This window comes from Anguilla anguilla, chromosome 16 (genome assembly GCF_013347855.1).
Source record: "Anguilla anguilla isolate fAngAng1 chromosome 16, fAngAng1.pri, whole genome shotgun sequence".
Lineage (NCBI taxonomy): Eukaryota > Metazoa > Chordata > Actinopteri > Anguilliformes > Anguillidae > Anguilla > Anguilla anguilla.
The window spans coordinates 21,729,714-21,754,404 of NC_049216.1; the positions used below are offsets into that span (position 1 = coordinate 21,729,714).

General features: G+C 40.2%; 1 protein-coding gene and 1 long non-coding RNA gene across 3 annotated transcripts in view; one reads left to right on the plus strand and one right to left on the minus strand.

Annotated features, from left to right (window-relative positions):
• The window catches only part of LOC118215801 (piezo-type mechanosensitive ion channel component 1-like), a 62,691-nt gene that overhangs the window by 29,725 nt on the left and 8,275 nt on the right, over positions 1-24,691 (minus strand). The window contains exons 2-5 of one of the 2 annotated variants that reach the window (XM_035396810.1): positions 14,306-14,401; positions 5,329-5,451; positions 4,738-4,780; positions 4,306-4,468 (exon numbers count right to left, since the gene is read on the minus strand). In XM_035396810.1, the coding sequence (XP_035252701.1) occupies positions 4,306-4,468; positions 4,738-4,780; positions 5,329-5,451; positions 14,306-14,401 (425 nt within the window). Of the gene's footprint in view, positions 1-2,274; positions 2,320-4,305; positions 4,469-4,737; positions 4,781-5,328; positions 5,452-14,305; positions 14,402-24,691 lie in introns of those variants that run through there. The other variant, XM_035396811.1, reaches the window with a different exon arrangement.
• Positions 9,597-24,491, plus strand: LOC118215820. The gene is made up of 3 exons (XR_004762894.1): positions 9,597-9,814; positions 11,135-11,237; positions 23,453-24,491. It is a non-coding gene; the product is annotated as an uncharacterized LOC118215820 (long non-coding RNA).

Genomic DNA, 24,691 nt, shown 5'->3' on the forward strand with positions numbered 1-24,691 from the left:
AAAACAGCTGTTTGTGCTCAGTGAGCTGCCAGTTTGTAAGAGTAAGACCCTGAGGTAGAAGCAGAAGGTACAACTGATTGGACTGGGATTTAGCATAGTGACCATGGGACTGTGTACCACTGTGTGTCCACGGGTGAGTCAGCAAGTCAGTGCTAAACTACAGGGAGCAAGTTTACCAAGCAGTCTTACTGTAACAATAGCCCTCTGTCACTGACCAACATGTATCCACCCAATGACATCACCCTCTGTGTGACCCAGTAACAAAGTACAACAAACACACTACTACAGTACCACAAGACATCACACAAACTGTTACAGTAACACACCACAGTTAATATATCAGTTTTCCAACATTTCAAGGGTAAGCACCAGATAATATTATTTTTAAAATACACCAGCCAAATGCAAGAAGTTGTTCTATTTTATGATTCACTGTGTTAACGGAATGATCACCTACATCATATTTTGTGGAAGAGTGATGATGTGAGATACAGTCAAATTATATATAGCTAGCCCTTTTTCTATGAAAGAATTAGCCTATATTGCTACAACTTGATGTGCATAAGAAAGTTATTGCGATAATGCTAACGAAAAGTAAAATCGACATAAGATGCTTGATTAATTCACTCGTAATTCCCGTCCACTTGCAGCCATTGATAGAGCTAACACAATATTAGACAATACGTGCATGCAGCCCGTATTGTCTAATATCTTTTTACTGGATAGACAGGCACACACATAATTCATAACAGTCTTCTCGTATGAATCTAGGCAAGATAGCTAAAAAGCAAATTTCCCAAAAAGTGCTCTGGTTTTGGAAAGAATCCTTCAACTTCAAAACCTGAATGGCTCTATTGCAGTAGTCTAATAGGATCAGCAATTATGTCTTCTACAGACTCATTAGAGTCACTGATAATGCCCTTTGATTCAGAAACAAATACTTCAGTGCTGTCAATTTCTTTCATCTTTTTAACCAAATGCTGTCCATTGTCTCCACCTACTACGTCTCGCGTCACAGAAGTAATCTTCCGGCGTCACTTTTGGTGTCTTCAACAGGAAAACAGAAGATTTTTTTCAACTAAAAAAAATTGGCCTAATACCTTTGGGGATGCCGTTATGTGGTGCTTAACATTTTAAGTCATACACTCACTCTGTACTTGGAACACTCAACAAAATAAAGCCACGAGGCAAGTTTCCCACTGAATCAGGATGAACCATGGCACTACACAAAAATAGCACAAGAGTACACAATCAATCCAGCCAAGTGAGATCTCCTGACAGTCCAGTAGCACTTCTCTTGTTTTCAAAAATTTGACCACTGAGACCTACCAATGAGTTTCAGCCCGTGTCTGAAAAAATCTCCCTTTTAATGGAACCACTCATTTACTCAAGAGACAAGCAAAATGAGTTCTATAGTTTCCTTAGAAGCCTTTGCGTACCACATTAGGTTTCTTTCTCCCTACAAGCACACAGTATGTAATTGGGTCTGACTGAGGCTGAACAGTTTCAAACCTGGAAGGATGTATTCCCACATGTAAATTAATACAATTTAGAGTTATAGGGCATGCATCAGTTCTTTCCTAAATTTTCCGAGCTATGACTTCATACTATCAATTGTGTTGTGCCAATAAAACAGATATAAATGTGGTTATGTCGCAATTGTCTTTTGAAGTGATGTCAAATTCTGTTTTTATTACCTGTTACTTATACTTATGTTGTAACTCAAATTGACAACACACACAGAGGAAATACAGTTCTGGTTCTGCAATGAAGCAAAAAGAGGCACTCGGGGAGTGAGTATAGTCATAAATATGTCAAAATTTGAATTGTAATATCAAAGCACAGTTTTTATGCTAAACTGAGATTTATTGGGCTACCGTTACAGATATCCAACATAGCTGGTATGTGTGGGAATTTTGTGAAACTGATTGAGAAGCACATTATTCACAAGCCAGTTTCCATAGGCAGTGGGGTTCTCGTTATATTCAATAAGATGGCAGATAACCTAAATCATCATTTTGATTGACTGATAACATGTAAAAATGCTGACATATTTTTGGATGGTTAACCAAATTTGATGTCTCAAATTCATGCATTACCATATTATGACTACTATACATTACCATATTTTAACTATTATACATTTGGGTTAAGAAAAATGGCATCAGTTAAGAAAAAATCATGCATTGCACATCTAATCAAACTGAATAAGATGTAACCCAAATTTTGCAAAAGAAAGAAGTCAGAAGAACAAGCTGTCAAAATTAGTATTACCTCATCCTTTAGCAGCATAATCCACCAATACTTAATTCTGTCATGGTTCTGGGGTGTAGTGGCCTTGTGCTGCCACTAGAAGGCCTTTAAGAATTTCTTAATTTGTTCCAGGTGTCTGATTCCCAATTATTTTCACCTGGGGAGGTGCCTTTATAAGCACTGACAGAACAGCCATCAGCGCTTCTGTGTAAAACCCCGTTATCACAAAGCCGGTACGGTATTGGTATAGGTGCTCGGTGGACGGTTTACAGAATTGTGTTTGCGGTTGGTTCTGTGTCCTCTTTTAAGGCGATTCAGTCTTTTAGCGCAGTGAGCGCATTCTGACGCCTTAAGAGTATTTCTAATTTTATTTTGAGCTCGTGTGAGCCGGTGGGTATTGGGACGTTGTCCCTGGTAATGTATTTTGTTTGTGTTTTTCTGAGCTGCGTCTCAGGTTTTTCTTTTCGCTGAGTAAGTTTTGCTACTCAGTTGTCTTTCTTTTAAGACCAGTTTTGGGTTTGGTACCAGAGCTTCGCCTCTGTACCACTGGTCCTCTTCTTTTTCGCCCTGGTTTTCACGGGTCGCTTTTGGTTTCGCGAGCCAGTTTTACGGCTGGACAAGGTGGTCCTTCGGAGTGGCTTTTTACTCCGTGTTTTTTGTTTATGATTCTTTGTGTGCGGGAGTTGCTCTCCCAAGGATCTTATTTGTTTTGTGTTTTACTTTCGGGTGTTCCCTTGCCTTTGTCCTTCGGGACTTTGTGGCTAACGCTTCCGGTAGCGTTAGCTTTTCGTTCCCCTATATTAGTCGCTTCTGGTTCTCCAACACCCCCACACCATTATAAATTCAGTACTGTATACATACTGGATGTGAGTTTTTGTCGTTACTATCCATGTTCACCAGCCAAAAAAAGTTGCTGGAACTTGAGTCCAAGTTTCAGTCCTGGCCTTTAGTACAAAATGACCTGTGGAATTTGCCAAAACCAACGTTTGCTTCACAAACAGGCTTAAGACCTCAATCAAAAGGACAATGGCAACATTGTGCAGACTTCTGGGATGTGAATGAGAACTGCCACAGGATTTGAATCAGATGCTTTAATATCCTCTGAGAACAGACATTACTAATAAAGAGTCACTGACAAATGATAGCAGTTCTGTGCATCAGTCTGTGTGTGTCTACTGTACTCACCAATGTTAAACAGTCTCAGTGCAGTCTCACTCAGTACCATAAACTGATTAATACATTTTGAGGATGCCTATTGCCATACAGTATATTAACGCTGTCGGCAAAGTGAGGATTACGTAAAATGTTTAATTTTCTGAATCCCGCAGTTTTAACCGCAAACACCTTCGTTTATGTCCGGCACTCAACAACAAACCACAAGTGCATCAACAGTTAAAACCCCTCACTTATCCAACATGTAAAATAAATATAGTCAATTTAAATTAAGTATTATCAATGATATCAATTATTAAATAAATTGTCAAATCCAGCCAACTGTAATCTCTACCTTCAGCCAAAATCATTTCCATGTAACAAAACCAAATTACGTTGTAATAGTTTCGGCTTGAAACTGGAACCACTCCGAAAAATGCAGATTTTGGCTACCAGGCCTCCAAATCCCAGGATAATTCCAGAACACTTTTTATGCTTGTTGTGGGGAGCGGGAGAAAAACAGACCCCTTAGCATGGATGTTCCCTTTCATGTTTTGGAAGGGCGGGACCAGGGATGGAGACGGAGAGAAAAATAACATTCCTATGCTCACACAGGGCAAGTTCGCGAGATCAAATTATATTTGTCTGTTTCTCAAAGGTGATGATCTAAGAACTAGATATCCAGCAATGCTGGTAGCAATTTAATCACACACCTGATGCACCTGTTTTGTTGTTTGTGAATGGTAAAATGTTAAATCAACACATAGAGAGTACATATGGTCACTATTGGACATACATGTACTCTGTTAGAGTTGAATTAACACTGGGCATTTTACTGGGCCAAGCAGAATGCCCCCAGTGGCTACTGCAGTATTTCTGTATTGGAGAGAGTCCTCTCACCTCCTCTACGGGCTCTTGGTCATTGGCCTGGCCCTTGTCTGGTGCCTCATCCTTCTGCTTCAGCAGCCGGTTACACAGGACCAGGGTTACCAGTGATATAATGAAGATGCCCAGGTCAGGGGTCAGCAGACGCAGAACACTCCAGGGGTGCTCCAGTGGCAGTCTATAGTGAATGCACATTCAGGGCATGTTTATCTCTAGTACTCTATTCACTCTTCTTTTTTCAGAATTTGTGTTGCACTTATCAAAGACACCAGAGTGCAAGGTGAAACAATAAGCACTTAACTTGTGAACTTTATCTTAATTATGGGATTACTATTGTGAAATTTGAGTCATTCCCCGGACAGAAGTTGGGAATGGTGGCTCAGACAAAAAGTATACACTGCCAAAAGCAACCAAACACAGGCCATGTTTCCTGCACACCCTACATACCTGGATACTCCGACATGTCGGGATAAAGTCTCCCATGGGCTGCCTGAAACACAGGAACAAGTGGTTCACAAATGCCCCTTATTGGCACAAGGCAACTGGCCAAACATGGTCGCTAGGTTTGAGTTAACTTGATCACAGCTGAGCGGTTCAGTTCCTGAGCCTTCACCACAGACAGCGGGTTGTCACAGTATAATGACAGGAGACGAGGGGGGTTAGTATTTGGCAGGGGACTTGCAAGGTCAAGGGAAAATATTCTTCAAAATGTGGGGCATTTCAGATTTAAAAGCTTCTTGCAGGCACACTACAAATAAAGAGAACACGATTTCCCAAAACACAAACTGAAATACATATACTGCAATCCTGGGAAATGGATATAAACTTTCAAAAACAACCGTTAACATTCCATGGCAGCAGAAAAAGCAAATTATACCAATAGAGTATACAGGATAAATCACTAGGAAGGGTTACCATTTAATGGATTGTTTTTTTCAACTCACTCTAAGCAGGCTGTCCATGCAAGATTAAGACCACTGAGTTTTTAAAAGAATGCAATTATGACCGCTTTCACGGCTGGGGTCATGGTTCACTTACAGCTATGACTCAGTTCCTCCTCTAGCCCTGGGATAGTGTATAGGCAGATCTGGAATGCAACATGGGCCAACAGGAAGAGCAGGCTGGTGCTGAACAGGGCTTTGATGAACCCTCCTGTGCGCCCTGTGGAACAAACAGACAAATAGGTCACACTCATTGAGTTAATAGATTTGCATGGACACCCACCACAATTTGACAACATGACAGAAACAGAATTTTAATGATGACTCAACTGCCACTTACTCTTAAATGTCCCAGCAAATATGTGCGCTACCCACTGGAGTTAATCCACAAACTGTCTGCATGCAACCTGCATGTTGCATGTATTCATATATATATATATATATATATATATATATATATATATATATTACTCCAAATTAACAACACAGATAAAACTTAACTTTTCTGCAAATATATAAATACTTGTGTGTACGCAGTTACATAGTGATACAGTGCTGGCCAATGGAGAATGAAGAAACGTGGTCTGTACCATAAACTACTACCCATGTACGAACTCCTTGCCTTCGATCTAAATCTAAGCAAGCTAACTTTGATGCTATATCCCAATAAATCTGTCAGCCAGCATTTTAAGAGTGAAAACAGATCTAGTAAAACCAGGCACAAATGGTCTTACTGTAACAGCTGTGAGTAGAGGCGGTGCCTGCAAAATTGAGGCCATTTTACAAGACTTCATCTACTGGGAGAAAATTAGCAGTTGAAACCACCTGCACTTGGCCATGGTGGAAATCCCCTTTAAAAACATGTTTGCCTCGGTGGCCATGGGTAAAGCATGCAAGGCTACTTTTAATGATCACTTAAACTGAAGTCAGCCCCTCAATCAAGAGGGAGCAGGGAACTTTGTTCTATGGATTTTCCCAAATTTAAAATGTACATGTTTCACCTTTGTTGACAATACAAATCAGTCATTTTAATTGCATGAATGTTGAACAACAGCTTAAAATGAAAATATGTCTAGATGACCCATGGACAGAGGGTATGAGCTGGAAACCCATAGACATTTTCCCTCGTGTCTGAGGGTGAAGATTTTGCTTCCAGCATCAGTAATTCAAGCAGAAACGATTTCATTTAGAACTGTACATTTTCAAACCTTTTGAACTCAAATGTGAATGGTATTGTTCCACTGTTCCCCAGATGAGTGCAACAGATTTCTGACACTGAATCCTGTCACAGGGTATATGTGTGTACACATGATAGGAAAAGGAAGCTAGGGACTCACACACTATAGAGTCTGCAGCATTCCAGGACGTATTTTGGAACGATGGGCACAGTCCAAAAGTGAGTGAGAAATACAGAACTGGTCACATTCAGCCCAGTAGACCCCAGTAGGGAGCAAAGCATAGCTCATTCTGATTTATAAAGTGATAAGCTTTAATGTAGAAACAGGTGGTTGCCTTGCAAAATCACAGCAGCCTGTGTCACTTGTGAGCATAACCGCAGCAAAACTCCCAAGAGGGAAGGAAAAACACTCCGGAACTCTTGGAAGAAATTCAGCTCATTCTCCACTGTCTGGCCCTGTGTCAGAAGTTAGAATTAGACTAAATGGTAACAGGTGAGTAATGGGCAAACTACCAGACAAATAATCACAGTAGTTAGGTAAATTATAGCCCAGTGTATTAGATTAGCTGATAAAAAAGACAGTAAAATCAAAGAAGTGTACAGTATATAAATAAACAGGCGAAAAGAACAATACAATACATCTAGGTCTCCAGGCTGTGTAATTGCAAGAAAGGGTTGGGGCTGCCTGTTGGAAAATATGCCGATACCAGCTGTTTTGGTGGCATAGAATAAGGTGCATTATGCAGAAGAGGAATGTATATTTTGATTCATTTCTTTGAACATTCTACAGTTGTCAAGATAAAATATTCAATCCATACTAATATACTGTATGCATCATCTGTATTATGGTAATAAAGCAGCTTTGAGGTACACTATGTTCCTGTAAAACATACAATTAAGCATCTGATCCAATCTAATTTGTCTGAGTGAAGAAATTTAGATTTAATGCAATATTTCCAAGGCCTTAGTCCCCACTACCCTGCTTACTTTTATCAGAAATAGGCAGGTTTGTACAATGGCAACGTCTGCAAAAGCAGCTTCAGAATTCTCGCAGGTCTCTTTCCTATCGCCTTGACCACACGTGTCATTTGAAAGCAAACAAAATCTGGGGCCTCGGGGATATTATAGGATTTTCCATGAAACGTGATCTCAGAGGAGTTTATAAGTGCAGACATGAACATTGTTTTAACAAGTTTGCAACTCTTGTGCACTTGACACTGCACTACGTCTGAAGTCCTGACAGGGTGTTGGGTTACAAAAAAAACTCACTGGGCCTCGTGGAAAGAAAAGCACAAATGGTTAAAGACCAGGACACCCAAACTGCACAGAATTCCCACAGAAGCTGCTGGGTGTTACCCCTGGCCTCTTTAGATTATTTAAAATTTGTGAGTGGTTGGCATGATAAACTTTAGAGTGACCTTTTATGAATGATCAATGGGAACGTTCACAGTGATACAGTGTAGTTTTTGTTTATAAATCAATCAATTTTATTTTTTAATAGCCCCAGTTTACCAAGAGGGCCTTTCTGACGCAAAGACGCAAAGGTAAACGTGATTGTTTTTTCAGCAATTAATAAGTTTTTGTGGTCTGGATAAACAGTAGGTGTTATTAGAGGGGGCCTGAATGGTTAGTGGCATGGCTCAGGATAGGGTGTGGTTTTTGAGAAGCATGAACAGCATTGGTCCAGATCTTGATTTTCCCCTCACCATCAACAAAAGACACACATTCACTGCTTGTGAGGCGGTTTCATTATGAGGCCAGTGGGTGAAAGTGCTACCAACTTGAGCTATTTCACACCAATTTGGGGTCATTTTTCCACAGTGGGTGGAATACACTGGATGCAAAGCTGGCCCAGGCAGACTGCAGGCTGAGGAATCGCTCTTTTTTCGTGATTAGATGCAGACAAATGTACAGAGACTACATACCGAAGTCATGCCTCCCAAGGATATGCTACAGTCAACTGTGTGCAGTTCCTGCTAGATTATATTAATATTGAATTAAATAGCAACACACATACACATGCACGCACACACGTGCGCACAGGCATACACAAGCACATACACCCACACGCACAAAGCTTCCATTCATGAATTGTGCCCAAAAAAAAAAAGAAAAAGGGAAAATCCCCCTCTTGATCCCATAATGGCATCCACAGCGAAGTATGGAAGGTGTGAGAGTCAAATAATATAATGGCACACACAACTAACTCTTGAGAAACATGTGACATCACTGAATGGTAAACCTTGGGTAAATAAATAAAAAACACTGTTCAGCTTGTCAACTTCAGACCTAACAAGCAGACTGATGTACAACAATACCGTCGAACAGACTTCTGCACAAAGTAACGTCTTTCGCTGATATGTCCTGTTTCAGTTACAAGGAATGCTGCTTTGAGAGAACATATTTTCCATAAATTACAGAAATTTAAGAACTTTTTTTTAGCATGTCACACAAAAACCAATGGAACCAGGAACCAACTGCTTTTTTAATAATCTGAACATGACAAGTCTAAAGAGAGCAAGTCAGTTTCCCCTGTTTTCTCCAGAGAAAACTGGATAGGCTCACAGTTGCATTAGTAAAAGATATCCTCCTTTCCATTGCAGATTACACTGCCAGTCAGAGGTAGAAAATCCAGGTTCAGAAAGAAAGTCCTTCCAAGTATTTTGTTCCAGTCACCTGTATTTGTTCATTAGCACAATTCCTCAGTCAGGAGGTAGAACTAATTAGTGAAATCAGCTGGCTGAGTTCATGGGTGGAAGAAACCAATGACAGGACTTACTTTCCGACTCAACCATTTCAATATCTGTAAATAATGGGGAAAAAACGAGTATTCAAAAAGCTTGGATCCTGCACTGAAAGTGGAAATAACTACTTACAAAGAATAAAAGTAGTCAAATAAAACAATATATATATCTGTACCCTTGAATGAAGGATTATAATGTGCTTCTTCTGTGTGCATTACATCACAGTATTGTGGCACATGAGGAACAGACAATTCTTACTAGTTGTACACCAGAGGGAACAATTATCCCTGTAGCTTTTGGTGCACTGGAGAAGCCGATTGGTCTTGGTTGCGCCAGCTGGCGGAGAGAGCACACACACCTGGGTTGTGTTAGCTAATCAGCCCAGGTGCTTAAAGGTGTGCTGCTCTCCATAGTTTGGAGCTGAGACTGGGAGCTCACACCGAGAGTGCGTTTATGATTTTCGATTTTATTTTGGAGCTTTGTTCAAGAAAGAAAAAGTGATCCTCTACTGGGAAGTTGGAGGAGCTGGTGCCAGCTGGACAGCAGGCCAGCTATGGGCTTTGCACTGGAAAGTGGTTGCGCCATTTTACTTTCTTTTGTATTTGTTATTTTAGCTGTAGTTTTAGTTTATTGTTTTTACCTGGAACCCATAAGGGGCAAAGGTAAATATGGGTGTTTATTTCATTTTGTGTTTGTGTGGGTGTGCTCTCTCTCTCTCCATGTGGAAACCAATGGTGTTTCCCAGCACTGCCGCATCTCCCTCCCAGGGGTGTCAAGCTGGTGTGTGACAATCCCACTACCCAATAAGGTGTTAATGTCTGTCTGAACATAACTGAGTTGAGCAATCATTGGGTAATTACTACGGAGTAATTATTGGGCTGAGCAATAAAAGACTCAAGAGAAAAATAAAATTGTATGCTTACTCACTCGTGTTAAAGATGAATATGTCCATTGACAGAGGATTTAGTTTTAGTTCACTTACTGTAAAATTACAAACTACAATCCAGGCACCACCCTCAAATGGGTAATAGTACAAACAGATAACATGTCAAACTGAACTTGCTAGGACACCCTAGGTAAGGGTACCTGTTGGTAAAATGTAAATTGGTGCTACAAGCCACATTTAATGAATGAATGGTGTATATGAAAATCAGTGATGTAACAACATTTTTTCTTCTCTGGCTGCCTGAGATGAGCATTTCACGGCAGAACTACATTCCATTGTGCTTTCCAGTACTCCTGTGACATATTACAACCATATGTTATTTGCTTTTGTCCTGTTCCATTAATTACACTTCGTTCCAAAATAATATTGACAGGACACAGTACTGGGCCCCAATTAGCTTTAGTCCAAAGAAAACTACATTCAGTTTTCAAAAAGGAATTTTAAATGCTGGTCTGGTATCAGCGAATATGCAGACTGTTTGAATTAACACCAATGCACCAGGGGGGATATTGTGAAGCAGGTTGTGATAACTCAAGAAGTGTAAAGTAATCTATCACACTGGGATACATCAGCAGCAAAGTGAATGAATCCCCATTCTGTAGTGACTGACACTGTTTTCAAATGCTGTTTGGACCCGCAGGTATGATAAATGCACAGTAGTAGCCTCTGTAGTCATCTATGTTAGGAAATAAATTTTGTCAGGGATTTATTTTACACAATAGGAAGCAAATCATTCAACACCAAGGATGGCGATTTAAATGTGTCTGGACAGTGGCAGAGCTCCCAGTAATTCAGAAAACCACCAGGAATATTTTCTAGCAATAAAGTTCAATAATAAATATACAATCATAGCTTAGAGACCCAAAGGTGGACATATAATTATAACTGGATATAATTCAGACACAATGAGTGCAGAGGAGTGAGCATACTCTCCTAATTGGCCCAGATTCTGAACTCTCTATTCAAAGCCAAGTGAAAATTACTCTTCCAGGCATCATGACCTAAGGAAATCTATTTTTCCTTTTCTATTCCACAGACAAAACCATGTCCATGATTCAGTAAGGTCATGCCTCGTATACAAAGAAGGTGACTCCATGTTTCCTGGACTGTGGACAGCCCTGAATATCATCAGTCTTCAGGTTGGCACTGCTGAGGTCTCTGAGTTTCCCCCTCACTTCCCACACACCCCACTGCATTCCAAACTGTGTGTAGTTCCATGGGTTCTCTGCCAAAATGGGCAGTAGTCCAGGACATTAAACAATCAAGATAACTTTGCACTGATGTTATAATAAAAAGTTTCAGGCAACTTTCTCCACCAATTTTCCAACTGGGCATTCTGTTTGATAGTGATTGATACTAACATAAACCTCTCACAATTTACATGTGCCCAGGTCATTCTTCAGTATTCTTAATTAGTGAGGATTAATTAATCCCCCACATTAAAAGCAGAGTGCTGAATTTCATGGCAAGGACACTGAGCCAATATTTGGAGATGGAAAATTGCTTTATTGGACACCCCTAAAGTGAACCAAAGGACTACTGAGCTTCGTAAAAATCTGTAAAAAGCTAACTTCCTGTTCCATGTTTATTTTAAGAGACATGAAGGTAGAATGACGTCTAATCCATTGTGTCTGACTGTAATCAGGAAGGAGGCCGTGAGGCCTCAGAGCATGAACGGGTTGATAAGTTGGACAAACAAACTTTCCAGGTTGAGCAGGGAAGGGTGTGTGTGGTGACCTGTGATGTCTGTATTGTTTGAAAGCCCTTGTTAGCTTTTACTGTGGGAGGGCTGGGCAGGACGTGCAAAATCACTTCCAGAGCTGGAATTATGCTGTTTATTACCATTTGATTAGGAGCATGTGGGGAAATTTGCCTGCTTGAATTGAAGCATTCAGATAAAGTAAACCACTGAATGTGTCGAACCATGCTGATTTAACAGGCCGCAATAGGAATGAAAACTCTGTAAACAACTCTGTCATGTAAACAAACTATGGACTATTAAGTTGTATTTCAAAATATGAGCAATTTATACATGTCTGAAAAGAGACATCCGCTGTATATTCCACAGAAAATAGCATCTGGAAAAGACTAGGATATTTTGGGAAAGCACCATGCAGCCTCATCTTAACGGGGCTACAGGGAATTTGTCTGAGCCAATTGGATTTTCAAAGCTGGCAGAGAGAAAATACAAAACAATGGCACAAAATCACAGCAATAAAACATGTGTGTGTTGTGGTAATTAAGTTGTTGCTGGACCGGCAGTTCATTTTATCCGAATTCGCAAATTTGCACCTTTCATTGTTTCCTGCATTTCTGCCAGTGTAACAGGTTGTGTGTAGTCATCTGTTTTATTTTACATTTTAAATGGTAATTCCATAGCTGGGGTTCACAAGTTCTATCAAAAATATTTATAGAGCGTAAAGTATCAGAAATGCTCATGCCACTGCCAAACAAAGAATGTAAATTTGAACTATGTCACCATGGCACAAAAGTAAACTGACATGAATGTGAAGATGACAGTGTCCAGTGTCTGGTGCAGGCTGAATTTCCTATTTGAAATTGCACAAATCTTATCAACATACAAAACACTTAACACAAAGAAAAACAAAAGACAGCAACAAAATATAAACACAGGTATGCAAAATCCTCTTTGTAAACATTTAATGATATTATAGAGAACATACTTTTTGTATACATTGGAAACATATATATATATATTGCTTATTTAAAAATATATTATCCAGGATTATTACCATGAAAATAATATAAAATAATCATGTACAGTCACATCTATGATCTATGATGTCTCTGTTTTTGCACACATTTGCCGAATCTGTGCTACTCTGCCTGTATTTCTTCTAAAATGTGTTGGGATGCTTCTGGGTGTGACACTTTTCTGTATGGGGGTGGTGAGGGTGTGGCTACAGAGCCTGTGGGGTGGGATCAGGTTTCATCAGAGCGTTTGTAGCTAGTTACTGCAATTGCGGGGGTGAAGAAGCACAAGTACAGGGAAGTGATAAACTGACAGGACTTGTTCAAAAAACTTGTTCAGCTTTAGAACTGCTTTTCCTCAATGGCGACAGCTGAAGTTCACAAAGGGGATGAAAAGCGACATGGAGTTGGCCACAGTCATTAGCACTCCTCTCTGGCCAGCCTGGCACTGTCCAACCCCCTTGCCCAGATGGGCACCCAGCTGCCAACCTCTGAAGAAATGTAAAGTACCAAGAGGCTGCAGAGCCAAACCTAATTCCTCACTAAATATGTTGCCCTTTTAAACTCAACCACCCCAACAGGTGTTTAAAAATGAGAAGCAGGGAACAAAGCCACAGCTTAAACCAAAGGCCTCTATTTTTTTTATTACTTTGGCAAGTATAAGTCAGCCTGTACTGAGATGTTTAAGATGGGACTACATATTTGCCGCAAAATCCCAGAAATCTACCCTTTCACCTTTCCATTGGAGTACTGCGCTTTTCCTGAATTGTTAAGCTGAGTTCTGAGAGAAGTATGCCCACAATGATCCTAAGGATAAAATCATTTTCTTCTGCAGTTATTTCTTTAAGCTAGACATTCCCTCTGTGAAAAACAGTGATTGTTACTTTTGGTAGTTATACTGCAGTATACTGTATACCAGTACAATAATTGACCTTTCACATATATTTCCTAACAATATCGATCTGACTCAACAAAATTCTGCTTTCGTGACAATCAATATGTATGTGCACAAAAATATGTTCAACATTTCTTATTCCTTATTTATTTTCCTGCATTACTAAATCACTGAACTTACAGTAAAAGAATCTGAGGAACTACAACAATTTTTTGAAAATGTTGACAGAGTTAATAGATATTTCATGTGGCATTATTTTAAAGTTTCTAATATAGGAAATAAATTTTACCTACATAAGCAACTGCAGATGTGATGCTAACTGTCAATGTACTAAGGCAGCTCAATTTCATGCACTAAACAATGTTGCACAGCAATATTGTTTTACCACAGCAGCAAGACAAAGCTCTAAAATGGTTCTTTCCAGCACTCACTCACTAAAGTAATGGCAAAATGGCAATGAATTTTTTTTTTACCACCGGAGGGTAAAAAGGGCAGTGAAGATGGTTCAGCTTCATAACAATTAATATTTTGGTGTTTGTCCCATCAGTAAGATCTACATATACCCATAGACCAGTGAGCTAAATGTGACTGTTCTCTTACCTCGTAGTGTTTGTTTGTTGGGGCAGGGAAACCATGGCAACAGCAGCAGATACAGAAGGTAGATGAGGGACAGGGCATTGTAGCGAAACAGGCAGGCTGAGGAGACAAAAAGAGCAACATTAATTGTCAGGAGAAGACACTGAGACATACTGACAGGGACACAGTGCAGAGGTCCATCCCTGATACAGTGGAATGAGTGGGGCCCATCCTGATGGGTCCATAAGGAGTACACTGTGTCTGCGAACCTAATATTGTATCCTGTTTAAATTAACGACTTCCATAACTTAGCTTGTTCAATTACTTATCCTAGTTCTGGAATTTCTATTATCTTAGGACACCTGGAGAACATGCTAAACTTTAGCCCTCCAGAAGCAAAAAAATTTTTTTTTTTTTTTAAAGATCTGTGGATGAAATTCCTTTATTTACTTTACTCATTAGACAAGATAAACCCTCAGGACTTTAGACTATGTAATCCCACACAATTCTTGAAGAGTGGAAAAAAACAAAGTGAACATGACCAATTACACAGGATTTGATCCCCTCTAATTTATCTTTAATCAGAAAAAGTTTTAATCCCCTCTCTAGCATTACTGTGTAACGTAAGGCTCACACAAGCTGAGATTGCTTCGCCTCTGAACCCTGAATCACATCACTTACTGGGAAAGGGACAGTGGTGAATGAAATCTCTGGTATTCCATGCCACCCAGAGCAGGCACAGTTCACAAGCACCAGTAAAGCCACAGGCTGTCGTTAACACATAGTGAGACGTAAGTGGGTTGAGCTGTGCTGTGCAGCACGGGACAAATACCTTTGATGATGATGATGATGATGATTCTGAGAGCGCCTGGCCCTATGATCTGCCGCCAATTGGCTTTAATCCCCACCCACCACTGTGCCCACACTATAGCCCCCACAGTAATTAAACCCTGAACCTCTCAGCTCTCTGTTCCCTCACTGAGCCAGTTACAGCATTTTCAAACTCGGCACTCTCAAAGTACTTCATCCGCATTGCATGTTCCGATCCAAACATCAGTGACACCACACTGCACAGTACTGTGGTTCTCCAGGCCAGGGTCATTAATCCATAGGACTGAGATTACATATTCTATTCAGAAGTCTGACATATTACTACAATGATATAAAGAAAGCATTTACTGCAAATTTTGGTTAATCTTTAGTAGAACTTGATACATCTGCCCTAATAAACAGAGGTCATGGCTGCCCAACCTAACTACTTATTGGTACTAAGGGCAATTACTACTAGGGGCAATAATTAAATCAATGTCATCATAACTGTTCAGTTTTGACAGTGTTGGTTACTTGCGGAATAGGTAGCTGGCTATGCTCCCCTGGTTTTTTTGACCTCAGTAATGAGGGGTAGGCTATTAGAAGGAGTGTGTCCAAGGCTTCTAGCTGGACTTTTCCATGTCAAATTCTCCACCTTCAGATCTGGCAGAGAACAGTATGTGTGCCCTGTGCAGGTCCACAGTTTAACTCTCTCCAGACGCGGTTGCCTGTCAGCTACGGTGGCAGTCCTTCCTTCAACATTTGGCAAATGTAATTTTGGAAACAAGGGCATGCTTTATCCTCTTAAATTAATCAGCAGTTTCTACTTTTGGGACAGCAAGCAGAATGTTTTCTTCAAAACAAACCAAGGCAAATATGTCTCCAAAAAAAGCAGCATTTACGTAGTTTATGTTCATTTTGGTTATCTATCTTGTGCCTCCACTTTACATACAGTTTGTGTGCAACACATTATCACATTGCCCAGGACATTTACTGAGGCAGCCCTTTCTCAAGATTCAAATTCTCTCTCGTTTCAACAACCACACTGCCCTAGTTTGTTCAGCTCTATGGTTTATTAGAAGGTTGATGTTTCAAAAAGCCGGTGACATAATAGGGTTTCTAATCTTATGTGTTTTCCAGATTAATCATAACATTAGGCCTGGCTTGAATATATTCTCATAGAAATTAAGAAACTGAAACTGCTCAGTAATATCAGGATTGTAGAGTACTGAGAGTCTGCACGCAATGTGTGAAGAGCCAATCCACACAAGGGAAAACCCAAGTGACAGTTGTACATGACTTTGTCATGTTCAACTGAGTAACGTATCGAGTATCATGTGGACATGACTTATAAAACTGAGTGGCCATACTTTATCAAAGTAATGGTCAATACTCAAAAGCCCCGTGATTGGTCACATTCAGCATATTCAGAAATGTGAAATATTGCTTCTTCCTACCAGTGATACATATATATATAAGTGAAAAAAAATCCATGGTCCATTTGGTTCCAGCTGTAAATTCCTCCAGTGCTCAAAGTGAACCTGTGTGAACCTTCTCTGTAGCCATCAATCTTTGTCCTGTAGCTATGAACACAAATAAGTCTCATATGTACAGCCCAGTCAGCTGCAAGATAATCCAGTAAAAAGAAATACCTTGCAATAATATGAAGCACTGAAACAATTTTATTGATACAACTAAAGTGAAAGTACTCTATGGATAAAGATGTCAGTTTCTGACTGAACTTCCCTTTGCCATTATTTTAAGGGGTTGTCTAAAAATAAAGTTCATATGCGGGTCATTTTATCCACAGAGAAAAAAATAGTCGCCTGCCATGTATGCAAGTGGCAACTGCTCTCCACAAAAGCTAACACTTCATTTCCCCTCTAAAGAAAATTGCTCCATTCAGTTGTATTAAAGGAAGCTGCACCACTGTGGTGAATTAATGCTGTATATAATTTTACTATTTCATTTGAGAAACAGTTCACACCAAGTTATTTTACTGCTGTGAAACAGATCACTAGCATTGTCATGATCTTCCCTGGTTTTATTTTATTTTTTTAAATAAAACAAGATACTGTTGTAATTATTTTATAAGCTACTGAATAGAATATTTAAGCTACTTAGCCACTGGTTTTATGGGAAATTAAAACTGGCCCATAATAAACATTTAGGCAATGTTTTATTGAAATTCTGACAGAAGAAAATTATCAAATTTGACTTAATTTCTCTTATTTATGAAATTTGTTCGAACTCAATAAAAAAAAAAAAAAGCCCAACAGCCCAACTCTGCACCTCCCACAAAATAATGACTTCAGAGAAACGTCTGACAATTATGCTCATCCTGTTCTCATATTGCAGTGGTAGACAACAGAAACTGACAGTACGCGGGGAACTACTGCCAATGTACTCTTAAAGGGAATGAAAAGAGATCATTTGATTGGATATGAATGAATCCCGCTGCAACACATCCACTGCAAATATATTCAGACAATCCAGTTCATTTTCCACCTGTGTCGCACGCTTTCAGTTCTTGTTTCTTGTTTACTGAGCCCATGTGCAGTGCGACATTGATTCCAGAAAATAGAGCCTTAAAAAGCTTCAGGTAGCTGTAAGCCATTCAATGTGTATGACAAAGTCAATGCAATACGCTGCCTCCTTTCTCTTGCTTCCTGCCAGAAATTCAACCTCTGCCCAACTTCTGTCCGAATGTCCTCAGAGTACTGCAACCTTAACACAGATGTGGGCGAGACATGTGGCACCACACGCGGTGCAGTCCGTAGCGCGGCTGACTCTCAGGCCACGTACGTGTCCCCCTGTGTGTCTGGGGAGTTCATCCTCTGCCATGGTACTTTCTGCACTGTGATCCCTTCTCTATCTGCTTTCCCACTGCCTGAATAAAATTTTAATTAAATTTATTTAAAGTGAAAGATGGGTGGAGTGTCCGCTCATGCAGAGATGCAAAGATTCTCAAACTCCATGTAAGATGGATTCAGGAAATATGGTAATTTCACGTTGGAAAAACCAACGAAACCTGAGGCTGTGACAGCTCCTGCAAAACAAGCTAGAGGTGTATATGAGAGAGCATGCTGAAAGCTGGTCTGTTATGCCCTGTGCATTCATCTGAATGCCAAGGTAAGAGGTGCTTGGACTTCGTCCAACATTAGGGGCAGTTAAGTTAAGAGGCTTAATTTATTTTCAGCAGACATGAGTCTCAACCCAAAATCTTCTATTAATGAATCGGCTGATTTTTTCATGACCATACAGTAATCTGGCTGTTTCTGCATACTGTATACAAGTGAATACTGGTGCATCATCGGGACCATGCGTATTCACCACCATAAGCCCACACTGGTGTCACTACACACCGCAAGGCATTAACCAGCAGCAGTCTCCATGTTTCACTCACCAATTCAAACCTCCCCTGGTTCTACAATATCCGCAAACACAGCCTCTGCTCAAGTGTATTCTTACAACATCCAGAGCCTCAAACTTCCCTCTTACAGTACAGCATCCAGTGACAGAGAGCCTTAATCCTGGCACTCTCACACACCGCAAAAAATAAGCCTCATAAGTAAACATTTTCCAAGCTAAGATAAACATGTTTCTCATTAATGTACTGGGATGTGAATCAATAAATAATCACATGTAGGTCTGTTTAAATATAAATATTTATTGAATGATAATTCCTAAAATAACAAATACATGAAAAAAAGAAACCAAGCCAGGTTTTTCATTACATATTAAAAAGTTTACACAATGTATCCTACACATTACTACTGGAAAACTACAATTTCAGTGATAAAATAATTTATTATAGCTCCACTGTTGACTGAGGGAGATATTAAATCCTTGGCTGGATTGAACTAAAGTGGGAAATTAATCAATTCAATACTGTAATGTCATTGCCAGTCCTTCTGTGTTCCAGGGGATTTCTTTCAAAGTTATTTACGGACCATGTAAAACCTCCCATGAGATATATCATTACCTTAGATTTAACAAAGAAACTGCTAACTCTGAAAATGAATAGAATTTTGCACAATTGCTCAAGAGAAACCTTTCTTTGTTGTTCAGATGGATTTGATATTATGGAGTGTGCTCAGGCATGTATATTTGGAAAAGATTGTCAGGAAATATCAAATACAAATAAGCATTTATATAATTTCTCAAAACCACATCCCAAAATTTTTTCGGAAAAAAAACCAGTATCAATTCAATGACCTTTCCCCTTTTATTCCTCATCGAGCAGCCAGCTTTAGATTATTCATATACATCCCACATTTAACCACATGTCAGAGTAAAAGAAAGCTTCATTCATCAGCAGTTCCCAAAGCTATTAACTGCATTGGGACATAAGTATGTTGGCAATGAATCTGTCTAATATCAACCTTAAAATCTGACAACAGTTTCCACTCAAAATGCTGTGATTTTCAAGCATGACTCTGTACTGTATAGTGTATTAGAATATTTGAGTTGGTTACCACTGACAAGCAGAAACCTGGACCAGCCCTGCCACCCAGTTCTGGCTCGTGGGGATGAAACAGAGCAAAGAACTCAGTCAGCCTCAGTCAACTGCACTGAATAGCTATTAAATAACTTTTATATTGGGTCCAGTACAGTAGATTACTCTGCACTACCTCACAGGATTCAATACATACTGTGTCCTGTGCGTGAACATACATGCAGCATGTTAGCCCCACAAATACCCCAATCACACTTGCCAGTCCTTGATGGATATGCTGCGCAGAATACAGTTGTTCATGGCAATGACATCAAACACAGTTCAAAATGAGCCAAAATGTTACAAATCAAGTCAGGAGGCCAGCTTGGACTCAGTGGATTTGTTTCCAAACACATGTGGTCCCTGGACAAAAGCTGGAAAACTTCAGAGTTACACAGCTGGCTCAGCGGTGACCTCATTCTGCAGGTATTCAGCAAATGGATGGGGAGCCCACTCTTGGAAAGGGGGCTGAGGGGGTGGGGGCTTGCCAGCCAGAAGATTGCTGAGAAGGCCCAAGACTCATTAAAATAGTGTGCTGACAAGTAGAGTGTCAGAATGACCCATCTGAAACCTAAACAATTTACCATTAAAGGTGACACCGACTATAATAACAAGAGTAATAGGCATGGCTACCTTTATTCTAACCAGTGAGAGAGTATGCTTGGCAACCACACCATGCAAATGTATTGATTGCTTTGTTGTTTCAGGCCATTGTGACGTCTGGCAATGTCAATGATGATAAGCAGGGAATTCTCATTTTCTTCCTCCAGCTCAAGCCTGACCTAAATTTGTAAGTCACTTGAAAGAATAATGCTTCTTAAAGAAACAAGAAAGAAACAGATTTCAGCAGTATTGCAATCATATCCTAGGGCTTTTCATTTCTTTTGGATTTTTTCCACAGAAGAAATTTGTTTTTCAAGCTACACTGGCATCACTGATAGCTGGAGGTGCCCATGTAGTCAAACTCTACTCTGGCAGCGAACCAATCTCTCACCCAGGTCTCCAGGCCTTGTTTGAAAGAGAAACAGTTACTTTTTTAAAGCTGTTCAACATCCAGGTTCACTAAATTTGACAGTAAGTAGCCTATGGTCACCCCATGCATTGCCTTGGGTCTCCAGTGCTGTGCTCCGGTTGGGTCATAGGTCACATTAAAACCTCAGCTGGATTGCCTTTAGTCTGCCAATGTAAACAGGTTTTACATTCTCCTAAGTACTGAATGGTCAATGAGTTACAGGACAGCCATTAGGCCCTGCATTCATCACAGTCCTTCAACGCTCCAAACATTTGTCAAACAGTAGGAATAGAGACAGTCAACTGGGCGTAAAAAAATAAGTGTAAAATGGACATCATCTTATGACATTCAAGATATATCTTGCTAGAATAGACAGTAAAATGTCCCTCCAGGGAAATATTAACCAAACTTAGAGAAAAACAGGCATTTCACACAACAGGACTCAGTTATCCATAAATGCATTAACAATGACCTTGTGCAAATATAAAAAATGGGATTTAAATAAGAGTCAATCCAAAAGCACTGGCCAATCATTTGCTTGCAGGTCAACGAAATTCTGTTTTTGACAGCTTCAGGTGTAGATTATCCTTTGTGCTTTCTCGCATTTCTCCCATGGCTTTCTTTGAGATATAATCCAGGATTTCCAGCCAGGATCTTAATAACTCTTGTAAACTCCAGGCCACAAAGAGATTTTAGTGACAACCACACAGAAGAAAGGCCAATTCCAGGGCAGTGTAGCTGTAAATCAGTCATCTGAGTGAATAGACGAAATTCAGTGCAAGCCCATTCCCAGTGACTTTGAACCAAAATATAGACTGGTAAAGACCCCTCCCTGGCTGCATGTGTGTGATGGAGTTCCAGGACCACATCCCATGCCAAGTTCTCAAACCCTATAGAGGATATCTGCCAAGCGCCACACAAGAGCCAACAGCCAGCATAGAGCGGCACTGTTTCTTCCAGTTGTGAAAGAGATTAAAAGACAAACAGTGATGGCAAAAATCCCAGTCCATTCCACTGGATGGAACTGCAAAACACAATGTACAGAGAATATGAGAGCACAAACACTCCTGCATTCATTTCCATGGGCCCCCTGCCATCAGTAACCTCAACCCACTTGGGATCTCAAAATTGAGAGAATCCTTTCCCACATTTAATTCAGATTACACTGGCTTCATACAAGAGGCTGTCCACACCATGTTGCCTGTGAACTTCCTAATCCTCACTCATTTGCCAATGATTTCACCCATTCAGATACAGTCTGGGTTACAGTGACAGACCTTAACAGACAATAACAACAGGAAACAGGCTGTTTAACAGTAGCTCTCTTAGCAGACTTAAAACCGTGGGTAAATCAACTTCTCAAGGATGATTGAGTGTGTGGGTGTGTGAATATCTGCTCTCTGTGGTCTCTTGGGATCAATGATATGGATAATGATGATGTTGCTGCTACTCATTTAAACTCCTGAGACAGAAATTTTTTTTCCATTACATGAAATTCAAAATCACTCTGCTGTCATGAAATGTTTTACCAAATCAATGACCAACCCACATATTACTTTGACAGTTTGTCTTATAATACTGTTGAAACTATCAATAATTACTATTATAAATAAAATAAATTAAAACAAAGTTCTACAATAATATTTCTGTCAGTGAAAAGTGAAAAGTGTCAACACTGCTCAATGTCCCTTCATCTATGACAGGAAACCTGACAGAGATACCAATATCTCTAAATATGAAAATAATTAAAATATGGTTTTGAAATATCAGACCGAATTTTGAAAGTAGGAAACATGTATATTTATTTATATTTTTCACTTTTTATCAGAAAACCTGTCCCACTCAGTCACTGGCTTCCAGTTCAACCTGCATTTTCCCATCTCAGTGGCCAAGTAAGCTCTGAATGCTCACCCCAAAATTTGTTCAAGAGAGTCCCTCGCACTACATTTAAACGTAAAGGAAAAACCACCCAAAAATGTGACCTATCTCTACCAACTCTTCGCGTGCTCCTGATGCAGGGTGTAGAAACAGCCATGTGGTCCATGAAGATAAAAACAAGAAGCAAAAAACACAAGAACGTTCCCAGCCCCTCCCACGTTTCATAGAGCAGCTGGAGCAAGCTGCTTTCTCCAGAGGAGCAGAAGAGTATGCCGCACCACCTCAGATCTCTGGCACAGTCATTCGCCATAAAATGGATAAAATGACCCATAACAAAAGTATCATTCAGTGTGAGCGACGGACAGCAAGGCCGGCTGTACAAGGCAGCATCTGATATCCGTAGACTGCTCTTTATCACAGCCTTGAAGCAAACACTTCAGTATTCAAGCTTGTTCATCCATCTTTAGCCATCAGGGTGATTGAGGTCATATTATTTAAGGGTTGTGTGGTCTCTTGTGATGTCTACCAGACCAAAAGTAAAAACTGAGGCCTGTCTGGACAAGTGTTTCAGGAATGCTCACAGACAGACAAAAATATAACCAGCTAAATAACATGCACTCACATCCTCACTCCCCTTCCTATCATATGCCAGGAGCTTTGTCACCTTCTGGTTTTCACAAGCAAATGTTACTTTTTGACACCACAAGAGAGCAGAAAAAACCATTGACCTATACAGTGACCCCAAATACTGTCGTTGAGGTCAGGCTGTAATAAGAAAACAGCACATATTGTAGGGCTATTTACTCTAAATGCACAAAAATACATAAAATTCCAGAATGCCTATATGAATTTAAATTGCTATAAATGTCTAAAAAATGCTCTTTTTATGGAGAATGCACACAAATTTAGAGCTGTGCTCATGTCTTTTTATTTATTCTATTTAACTTTTTTATTTATTGTCATCTGTTTTGAGGTTGAACCCTGGTGCCTACATGTCTTTGGAATGTGGGAGGAAATCGGGGTACCCAGAGGAAACCCGCGGAAACACGGGGAGAACATACATGCAGAGAGGATCCGGGCCACCGGGACTGAGACCCGGAACCTCCGCACGAGGCAGCAGTGCCAGCCTTCGTGCCACCGTGCCGTCTCGCCACCCAGTGAGACACACATGGGTTCCAGAAGGATCATGAGCACTCGGAGGTTATCTGAGTTTGGTCGTGTCACAAGACCCTCCCCGCCCATTCACATTGCTGTGACAAATACTGTAGTCCAGAAAACGCCCAAAAGATGTGACATGTCTCAGCAACTCAGGGAGCAGCACTGAAGACAGCAAAACAAACAAAAAAAGTGATTCTTCTTTCAGCCCTATGGTAACATTTTGAACCACTCAAGCAGTGCGATTCTTAAATCATACAAGGTAACCAGCATGTCTGTGTCATCCACCAAGTGTTAATTGTTACTTGTGATTTTTCCCTTTTCCACACATGACCAAACATGCACTTTAAATGGGAGCTGTAGGACGTGTTGAATGAGATCAGACTGGCCCATGATCACTAATATGCAATAAATAACTATAGAGCAAACTTAAGCAGAACATAGTGGATGGAAGTTAAATGAAAGGGAGCTCAACACGCAATGCTCAGCACACGGATGTAATTTATTTTGTTGCTTGCCACTTTCCACAGAGGACGATAGCACAAGCCGGCAGACAACCTGTGTGAACTGACAATGTGAGCAGTACATCGGGGCAATGGGCACAAAGCAGCGGGCAGCAGCTGGTTCAACATATTGAAATGCTGCTCAGTGTGTCCACAACAGGTGCTGACTGCCCTGTTCCTCATTAAAAAACACTTTACTGCAGCTAATACAAGCAATGCCAGATTGTAACTTCCATGCATTCTCCGGTTTCTGTGAAGACGATGTCCACTGCAGTCTGTCAAATTCCAATTTGATTGCTACAATTTCTGTTTGTATCATCTTGCAACACTTGACTAAAAAAGTCAAAAGAGCAATTCTTTCCCACACGTCTTTTGCTAAACGGATTTTTATTTTTATACCGAATTTTATTTGAATCAGTCTGCCAAAGGAGAAATAATGACTGACTGCTTTCCATGACGTCTATTCAATGTAGCGGTCAGAGCCTTTTCTACACCTCAGAAAAGATTTATTCCATGACATGGAACGTGAGTCCTGCAATTGTAAGTGTCTTTAA